The 10,767-nt window shown below is 30.3% G+C and overlaps 1 protein-coding gene across 1 annotated transcript in view; it reads right to left on the bottom strand.

Moving 5' to 3' along the window:
* Nucleotides 1–649: 649 nt before the first annotated feature.
* LOC106464475 (importin-5-like) overlaps nucleotides 650–10,767 on the bottom strand; it is a 55,284-nt gene continuing 45,166 nt past the window's right edge. The window contains exons 13-22 of the mRNA XM_013924618.2: nucleotides 9,918–9,979; nucleotides 8,560–8,716; nucleotides 8,000–8,172; nucleotides 6,884–7,051; nucleotides 4,755–4,877; nucleotides 3,974–4,048; nucleotides 2,526–2,670; nucleotides 1,616–1,844; nucleotides 1,156–1,297; nucleotides 650–965 (exon numbers count right to left, since the gene is read on the bottom strand). Of these exons, the coding sequence (XP_013780072.1) occupies nucleotides 879–965; nucleotides 1,156–1,297; nucleotides 1,616–1,844; nucleotides 2,526–2,670; nucleotides 3,974–4,048; nucleotides 4,755–4,877; nucleotides 6,884–7,051; nucleotides 8,000–8,172; nucleotides 8,560–8,716; nucleotides 9,918–9,979 (1,361 nt within the window). The 3' untranslated portion in view covers nucleotides 650–878. The remainder of the gene's footprint in view (nucleotides 966–1,155; nucleotides 1,298–1,615; nucleotides 1,845–2,525; nucleotides 2,671–3,973; nucleotides 4,049–4,754; nucleotides 4,878–6,883; nucleotides 7,052–7,999; nucleotides 8,173–8,559; nucleotides 8,717–9,917; nucleotides 9,980–10,767) is intronic.

Genomic DNA, 10,767 nt, shown 5'->3' with positions numbered 1-10,767 from the left:
AACCTCTAAAAACTGCCTAAACAAATATCAAGTTTTTCCTCAGTAAAATTTATAAATCTCAAAAAAAAAAAAAAAAAAAAAAAATGTTGACTGTTATTGTACAACTGACATACAAAATGTATAGTTTTGTATATTAATACTCATTTCCTTTTCTTGATAAATTTGAGTTAATATATGATAACATCCATAGATTAATATATCAGACTCATTTCAAAGTAGTTCCTTTTTATAAATTTGATACTCCACAATATGTACAGTAAACACCATATTACACACAAATCCAGTTTGGGGTAGCAATACAACCAATACTGTTGTAAAGCCTAATCACTGACCCTTACCCAAACATATCACCTTTAATATCTGTATATTTGTATTTATGTGATTTTTGTTGTGTAGTATGACTTTTTTTATATTACATTCTATGATACAATGTATGTTCATTCTTCTGTCAATAATATTCCAATGTTTTGAAAACTAACTAGATACGTTTTCATATCACACGGGACTGATATATCTCTTTATGTCAGAATTTCACGAAAAAAGTATATTAACTTTGATCTTATGTGAACATGTGAACCAAAGCACAAAAATAAACTTACAACTCTACCAGGAAAAACAAAACACCATTAAGAAATACACCAAAAACTTAGAGAAAACATTAAATATTATTTATTTTTGAAAGAATAGGAATGAAATACAGCAAAATTTCACTAAATTTTAATATACAACTTTGGGTTCCAGAGGCATGTTCTGTTAGATATTCTTTTTGCTCCAGGGTAAAGCAACAGTCATTCTGCAACTAATCACTTTGATGTATTTCTTTTTAACAAACCAAAAATCACTATAAACTAGTTGAGCAGAGTTAAGTGCATGTAAGGTCAATGTAGGGCTAATAACTGGTGAAGGGCTTGCTGCTGTCCAGGTGTGAGTTGTTTTAAGCATACTGCAAATACATCACTGTTGATCTGAAAGTATTACAAAAATTAACTGGATCAAAGCATGCACCTTATAAATGAATCACTTCATTAACCTGATCATTCAGTAGAAAATCATTAAGCTATAACTATTTCAATATGACTATGACCTTTGTACTATTTTACATGTTCAATGATGTTCCAAACCTTTCTCAGAAACTATCACATCTAGATTTCTCACCTGGAGATGGTGTAATAAAGTAGTCATTTTTTTCCCAACCTCTGTTTGTGGATCTACTGCTTCTCGGGCAAAAGCTTCAGCCATAACAGCCACTATATGAGGTAAATTACAGTTGTCCTTGCCCAACAGGATGGTGTTATTCCTAAAAACGATCAGATTAAATATTTACTGCTTGTGAAATATTTTACATTTTGTAGTAGATATGATCTGGTTTATGTGAAAAACTAAAGAAAACTTGATACTCGTTTACAAGTATACACATTAGACCTTATTACCAATAAACATCAGAAATAAAGGGAATACAAGACAAACACAGTAAGTTGGTTATTTAAGTAAAATAAGATTTAAACCAATTAAAATAAACATAACCCTTATAAACTGGTGACTTTAATGCATAGCATGGGTATTTTTTGTATATGTATATCCTCAAAAATATAGTTTATAAATGACTTAAACTTACTGTTCAAGAAGTGTGCAAAGAAAACCATAAACATGAGGGGCTTCATCCTCATCCTCCCATACAGGCAGCCACCCAAGCCAAAGGGGCAGAATTTCATCTACAGATATATGGCTGTTGTTGTACATTAAGATCTTTGTGACAGCAGCAATAGCATTCTCTGTGGCTGCTAGGTTTTCTGGTGAACGTGACTCTGACATATTGATCATCTGTATCAGATGAGGTGTAGCATCTGTCAAAAGATTTATAAATTTGTTACGGCAATGTTTTCAACTAATTTTACACTGCTTAACATCATATAAATCACCATGCATTTGCCAAATTACTGAACCTGCAGAGAACTGACTTAGACATAGTTTTGGCTCTGATTATTAGTTACTTTAAAAACAAATTATAATAAAGTTGTCCAGTGATTTAAGTCATTAAGAAAATAACAACTATGTTCAAAAATCTGCTCAATGTATTAATGATTTTGTATCTCTCAATATACGTTTTCTAAGTACTCAGTGAAATTTGTATTTTTTTGACACGAGTATTTCCAATGATTTAAAGTCAAGATTTTTATGAATAATCAATATCATTGAAAATAACAGCACAATGATATAAATGAAAGGATCAAGATGTTAACACAGGTATACCCATATATATTAATACTTTAATGTATTATTTTGAAATAAAGCCACAGTACGTTTTACTTAAGACAGACTTAATGAACATATGCTGTACAATAAACTTTTGAAGGAGAATTTTTATATTTCTATAAACTTCACTAAGTACTAAATGCTAGTCTCTAGTAACTACATTGCATACATCAGAACCAATGGCTAATAAAACAATATCACAATTATCCACGAATTACCAAAATCTGTCAAATTTACATAAATGACAAACAATACATTATGAGAACCATTACCAGCACAAGTTTTGGCAAAACCTTCCCCTGCAAACTGACCCATTACACCAAATCCGTAAGCAGATGCCTGTCGAACCTCAGGGTTAGGACTTGCTAAAGCATCCAACATCGGCTTAAGAAAGTACTGTTGATACTTTACACATGCCTATAAGAAATGACAACAAGAAAACATTAGCATCTGAGTCTCTAAACTAATGAAAAACCCTAAAAGGCACAAATAATAGTACAGACTAACATTAGTTCTAACATTTAACTTCAGTTTACATTTAATAAATACAACCCTGATTCATTAATGCGAGTAAAGCTAATAACAAAGTATTCCATATTATTTATGTTTTTTTTTATAGAACAGTCTGAATCTTTGTTAATTTTAAGCTTATTTTAACAGAGTTGAAAGCATTTTCATAAAATCAGTTATGTTAGATATATCCCCCCCCCTAAAAAAAAACCAACAACAGTAACTAGTGGGTTAAGTGAGCCAAACAAGTGGTCCCCCCCCAAAAAAGTATCATACTTTTCTTTATAAAAGTAATATTTCTCTGTTGAAACTTTGTAAACACTATCTCGATAGTTTCTTGTTTTGTTTTTTATTAAAAGTTATGCATGAAAAAAAAAAGTGTCTTATTCTTCAAATCCCCCATAAAAACATTTGAGCCACAAATGTTGACATGAATCTACAATAAAGCAATATACATATTAAACACAGAGATGTTTTGCAAAATATTTTGTGACAAAGTTTTAAGTCTCAAAAATGGAACAAAATGCAATTTAATCTCGATTTTATTCAATACAAGAAGATCACAGAATTTTAAGATTATTTGAAAATTAACTATTACAAGATCTCTACATTAAAACATGGCAAGTATGAATTAACTAATATACCTGATATAATTTTTAAATTGTATAAAAGTACACCCCTATCCATGAAACTGGTAATTGTTTCTATTGAGAAATAGAAATAATAATTTTGTTTGGGTACAAAAGTTTACCCTTGAACAAACAAACAAGCCTTTAAATGGATTATTAAATATTCAATTATATATTAATTAATTAATTATAGTAATTCCTACATGCCACATGACTTAAACAAGGGGTGAGTCATACATGCTGGATTACACATTTAAGTCATTCACATAATACATGATAAATTGACCAATTAAAACAAGAACATATCCATGCAGACATATTGTTTCTAGAAAAGGGTATAATATATTCACTATATTGTCTCTACTTCTTATGTTTGGATAAACCTTTGTCATGTTTTCTAATGTTGGATTCAAAATGGCTGATAATTATCCAATTCAATTTTATACAAATGATCTATCAATTTCAAAACTGTCAGAGTTCTAGTTTAAATTCCAAAGAGTAAGCTCTCCATACTTCTATGAAAGCCCATTAAATTAAGCTTTGCCCAATCAACTTGAGAATAAAAAAATTTAAACACTTACAGAACCTCCATGTTCAATGACATCATCAAATACACAGATTGCCCACTGTTGATCAGCCCATGATCTGTCATGACCCTAAGACAAAATTTAAAGTTACTTCTAGAAAACACCTTCTGAAGCTTATGAAAACACTCTAAGCTTTATTGTTTGTTTGGATTTTGTTAAAAATGAGACCAGAAGTAGTTAAGCATGTTTAAGTTTACATGTAAATCCTATGTTGCTCATTAACCCAATAGCTATTAAGCTATGAAAAGCTAAAATTTCATATTATTATCACAGCCTGCAGACTAAAAATACTCTTAAATCTTGGTTTCCTTACATTTAGAAACATATAATACATATTTAAAGGAAAAAGACCTAAGCCATAATTACAAAAAGAAATTATTTTAACTTCATTATATAGATTACTCGACTGCATTTTGGAAGTGGCTTTGAGATCGGACAGAAATTCCTAAGACGACCACATCAGAAATCACAAACAATAAACTTTTTCAACAATTGGCATATCATACACTTTTATTAGGATCAATCAAATTGAATGTTTTCTTGGTTAAATAATCAGAATGATGACATTTTACAGATAATAAATAACTATTGAAAGCAAATTAGATAAAAAACTGATACTTTCAAAAGACATTAAAAGCATTCCAAGAAATTATGGAAAGAGTTTTTTCATTGCTTAAACTTATTAAACAGTTGATATGTTCTTTCAAAATTAGTCAGTCTTTCATTTTAAAGTTGAATAAAACTAAGACTATCTTCTTAAAAATAAGATACTTACCAAAAGCCTGACAAAATGTTGAAGTAAGTGATCAAAACAAGGTAAAAAGTCTTGCTTGTGGGTGCTAAATAATGAATGCAGAATATCTGCAACTTTACTGAGGATATAGACATCTTCATCATCCTATAAAATTTCCAATACTCTATTATCAAAATTACGTTTTGACATGTACAGTGTCTGTAAATGGTTGTGAACTTTTTATAACACAACTTTTAAACAGAGAAAGTTAAAGGCTTGTGTAAAGTAAATTTTGTTTTAAAGCCTTCAGATTTTATACTATTTCACCAAATTAAGATTAAGATTCTACACAGTGCTAAAACTAACAGTGTGCAGCAAATAAATTGTATAGTGTTTTAAGGTACAAAGTTTTTGAGTCTACTTTTCTATTTATTTCAGTGCCAATTATGAAAACAATAGAGGATCTGTGTGTCTTAAGTGGATCAATGTATGACCCAACAAAATTGAAGACAAAATGTTTCCTCAGTAAATAAAATCTTTCAAAACTGTCCAGGAAACTGTGTGAGAAGAGCTATTTAATGAGCAACATATACCAAAGAATAGTGTTAACATAAAAACTAAAATTTTATGTATTTGAACTTAAAATGGTGAAATAAGTACACAAAGAGGACTACAAGGCTTTCAAATTGTAAGGCTCATGACAATAAATTTCTCAAATGCATTTTCATTCTCAATGATGTAGCATTCTATTTTGTGGTACAATCAATAGACACAACTAATGCTGAGGACTTTTTGCTGTGAGAATACATGAAATGTAGCTTTACACTCGCATGTAATCTCGAAGAATGTGCAAAATAAATTATGCAATTCCAGAAAAGTTGTTAGTCAATGTGTTTCAAAATAGGCAAAGATGCCTGTAGAAGTTTCTTGAAGTTGTATAAAACTTGAGGGTGCATAGACCAATGTGTATATATAAACTAGTACATCAAGTAGTAACAAACTGGCAAAAACAACTTAGCTGACACATAGGTAAGGTCAAAATAATTTTCTACAATAAGAAATGTTTTCAACATGCATCTTTAGAATTACCAATATCACACAGAAAATCACTTATAAGGTATAAAGTACATTACATTCAATTATTTTGAAAATGCATATTTTTGGTATAAAAATATTTATAAATAATTAACACCCTGAATAACTTTTAGAAGTTCTTGAAGATCAACATTGAACAGTTATCTTTATTTTACTAATTCTGACAAGTTTCAAATTTTATTATTAATCATTTATGTTTCTAAAGTCAGACTTACTGAGTATTACTTTTAAAAATAAGCGTCTCCATTTATGATTTTTTTAGCAATCCTTAAATAAATGTAAAACTAAACATTTCACCAGGTAGGTAGAGATCCTAATTAAAGATAAAAAAAGAAAAAACCTAAAATATTAATCATTTTTGAAATATGGAAAAGAAAATACCTTGTATCAAAACTTTAACAATATTTTAATATTTAATTTTTACTTTCTATGAGAATTTATCGATAATAATTTATACAAGAAACATTATTTCAGCTACTTTATTATTTAGACAGAGTCTTGACCTGAACTTGCACTTCCTTCAGAACAACAAATATTTATTACAATTGATTATTAAGTAAGTTGGGACATTTAAATTTCAACACAATTTAGGATATTTTATTCCTCAAACTTAAAAGTGACACAGTAGTATGTAACAAATTCTAATTAAGCTTCTCCTCTTTTATCAAAATAGTTTCAAATACTGATATTTTACAATTTTTAAATATTAACATGTATTAGAACTAGTAGTCAGGCCCTCTCAGAGAGGCCCAGGTCTCTTCTATCTTTTGAAGCCCCTGGCTATAATAAAAAAATGACAGCACATGAAAACAAATTAAGACAATCATTAGCCCCCCCCCCCCAAAAAAAAGTGAAACATAATTTGAACATTTCATTTGTATATATATATAATTTGCAGCTCCAAGCTGAGTGTGTGTGTCACATTTTGGTGTGATTGGGAGGCACATAGAAAACAAGTCATAAAACTTAACAAATGCAAAAAAATAACAAGTGTCTAAGCTTGAGGTCCCTTTTGGCTTGAGGCTCAGGCCAAATGCCCTCCTCCCTTTAACTGGCCCTACTAGCAGTAACCATACCTCATCTAATAGTTCTTCTTCCACTATCTCATCATAGTCCTCATCTTTTCTCTTCTCCTGCCGCTCTTGTGCTCTTTCAAAATGATCTTTAAGACTCTTGTCAAGAACTTTTAAAAGTTCTGCCATGTGTTCTTCTGACAAACAACCTCGTCCAAGTACTTCTATACACTTCACAATGGATGGAAAAATAATCTATAACCTAAAGGAACTTTAATTCATACTTTGATATATACATTTCAAAATTATATGTCCTACAAGTCCACATTTTTAATTCTTAAAGTGTTAGTTGGCTACAAATCACCAAAATGTTCACACTAGTATACATGGCAGTAACTAGATTTTAAAGGAAAATATGTTTTGTAGACAGAATGACAACCATGATTCTTTAACTTTAGAAAAGATACACACACACACGCAAAAGGAAAAAAATATGGTATTCAGAACACAGACAAGGTTTAGGTCATCAAAAGAAGTTAGAATTGAAACATGGCTTAGATCAAAGGTGGTCAATAATTTTTGCAGAGGGGCCACTCCACAAACTTTTGTTGCAAATCATTGCGAGCTGCACATTTATACCATATTAATTAAATTACCTCAACATCGATTATATAAAGACCCCATTATGTTCCTTACACAACTGCAGGGAGTCATAGCAGGCAGGACAGAAATGTTAGACGGGCTTAAAATACGGCCCGCAGGCCATATTTTGCCCACCCCTGGTCTAGATTTATGTGAAACACACAGAAAAATATAATTAAGAAATGATATAGACTTTGAGCCACTGATGTAAAATAACAATGAAAATAAAACTAATAAATGGAATATGGTCATTTTAATAAATAGAATACAGTCCTCTAGGCAAAGAATATCAACATCAATGCCTATGACATGGATTATAGTCCTTAAGTTAGAAAAACACCCAAGGTTTATGTGATATCAGAAAAAAAAAAAAAATCTATAATCAAAGCATTTTCATGTTTTAAGTCTGCATATAGCTCTAACATTAGACAGGAATGTTTTGCACAGATTTTCTAAACAACCTACAATACCTCCTGTGTTTACTATTCTTTATCAAATCTTCTATTTAAAGAAAATAAATTGTTTTCCCACTCTTACTTTGGCCAATGCATGCATGTGTTCAGAGAGTACTTCCTTCTCTGGTTCACTATCCACTGATTTTAAAAGTTCTGGACAAATATATCGCCACATCTCTGCAAGGTAATCTTCTCCACGAATTCGAGCACATTCTAACAGATAAGGAAGGCACTCAGCAGCTGCGGTTCGAACACGTGTGCAAAATTAAGGGAATTAAACTTCTCAAAACGAGATGAATAATACTGAAATTTTATAATATTTAGCTAGTACTACGTTTAATTAATCACAATTAATATAAAATAAAAATAATTTGACTTCTTTTAAAACTTGTGCAATAAAATCGGATACAACACTAAGTTAATGTGGTACAAATTAAAACTATGAAGTACTACGTTTGCTTTTTTTCAATACTAATGAAATACTATCTTAGATCAAAAAGACATTGTTACAGATGAGATTGACACATAACTAAAAGAACACATTTACATAGTTCTACTCCCCAAAAAACATATTTTGTTGCATTTTTTTCTCTATACTTTTAGCATAAAAAACATTTACTGCTTTTATAAAAAAAAGGATATCATCATGAAAGTAAAATCTAAGTAAAGGCACCATCAGTTTCACTACTTCTTCTGTATATGCAGAAAATCCTTCCTTTAATTCACGAGCATAACACACTAACATTTGGCAGGCTGTTGCTTTTTCTTCCAGGCCCACTGTTCTGATTCCAAAGTTTTGCTGAAGCAAAATAATGTACTTAAATTACAGTATTTTCTGTAGATGAAAATAATGTATAATTTAAGTTTTACATTTTAGTTATTGTCAAATAAGAAATATTTTTAGCAAGTACTACAAATACGAAATCAGGAATAGAACAGCTGAAAACAGGGAACACTTCTGAACTTCAGAGAAAAGAGATGAGGTTTAACACTAACCTTCAGCATATTACATATTACAAAAACGTTAACCATGTTATAAACACCAAACACTAGTCGTTTTCTACATAGCAAAAGCACTACATTATTCATTAAGTAAAGTATCTTACCATTATACACACATTATTACTGAAACTAACCATTATTTTTTTTTATTCTATTAACTGTTAGCTCAGGAACAATATTTTGGCACAACCACAAATCCTTGATAACATTAAGTCATGAATATTTTCTGCCTATTCAAACCCCTGAAGTAATGAGCAAGTTTTTTTCTAAACTATAATTTAACCAAAATACAATGGTATTTACAGTGCAGCCACAGATCTGAACCATGGTGATGTACCCATATGTTTAATTCAAGGCAAAATCTTGGCAATGAAGAAGGCTCACAACTTTACAAGCTTTCAGCCAAACCTCAAAACCAACAGCTTTCTTGAAGAGAAAGATGGGATGGCTAAAGAAAAACTGGAAACATAACTATCCCATTCAGCCACCCAAAAGTTCCATAATGCAGCTACAAAAGACTTTTGTGCCTTTCGATTGGCTAAACATGTCTGTGAAAGTCAACATCATCATGTACAGGATCTGTAAAAAAATTGGTCTAAGAATGTACTCCATTCTTCACATTACGATGAAAATTGTGGTGTTTGGCAACAATATATAATATTAGATATGTGACTGAGCATATATATGATGCCAGAAAAAAAAGTCTCAAATGCAACTAACCCTCAATATTCAGAGTCAATTGTGTGACATATTCTATGTCAAGCTGAGACTAAGCTTGATTTGAATATCTTGAAAATCAGTTTAATCATAAAGGTAAATGTAAGAGCTATGGAAGAATATTATACTTTTATGTGCAATCTGATCGAGACATTAACATTTTTAACGATTTGAAACCCATTATGATTATCCCTTCTTTCAACCATGCAAGTTAATACATCCTACTCAACAAGATAAACAAACTACAAGTCATCATAACCAAACAAGTTAATACATCCTACCTGTTCACCAAGGCTAACAAACTGCCAGTCATCATCTCCTTCCACCACTTTCATGTCTTCACCTTTGCACAACAAGAACATAAATCAATCTTTCCAAATAAAAATTAATACTGATAAAATAAAATAAAAATTTATATGTCTCATAACAAATTAGTTATGTTAATTTTATTTGTCTTTCTTATGGTTGGTATACATTTGCCCATTTACTGGCTACAAATCACATTATTGGTATTGGTGATATCCACAAATTAATGCTATGATAAATAAATACTAGTGTTTTACACACACACACAAAAACCAATGGACTTTTTATTCAATTTGGATGAACTATTCAGTAATGAGTTATGTTATTTTAGTTTCCTGACAAATAGATGGATATAAGTAGTACAAGTATAAACAAAAACCTTCATAATCGGTAATAATGTTCTGCATTTTCTTTCCACAGAAAAAATATGTATCATGTTTTGTATTTTCATCAGCACCAGTACTTAGAAGAAATCATTACTTTTCAAGAAAATAACTTGAAATGATGTTTCAACTAGAATACCAAGAACAGAAGTACAAGAGTTAATATCCTACCCTCCCAGAAAAACAAACCAACTAAATTATTGTGAGACCATGAAGTAGGCCTGAATGCAGCAAATGATGTCACTTTACTTGAGCAGGTATGGCATAAATTCTGCATAATTGTATCAATGTTTATACAAAGCCAAATCTTTTTTGTTTTTCATTTTACACAGTTAGAAAAAAATTCTAGATATTTCCAACAAAAAAACTTAAAAATAAAAATAGCAATAAAGTCAGTCCTTTAAGATAGCATGAAACTTATTTAGATTAATTCACATACACA

The sequence above is a fragment of the Limulus polyphemus genome, unplaced genomic scaffold (assembly GCF_000517525.1).
Source record: "Limulus polyphemus unplaced genomic scaffold, Limulus_polyphemus-2.1.2 Scaffold1662, whole genome shotgun sequence".
Taxonomy (NCBI): domain Eukaryota; kingdom Metazoa; phylum Arthropoda; class Merostomata; order Xiphosura; family Limulidae; genus Limulus; species Limulus polyphemus.
The sequence above is the reverse complement of the archived record's forward strand: the minus strand, read 5'-3'. Positions and strand labels throughout refer to the sequence as shown.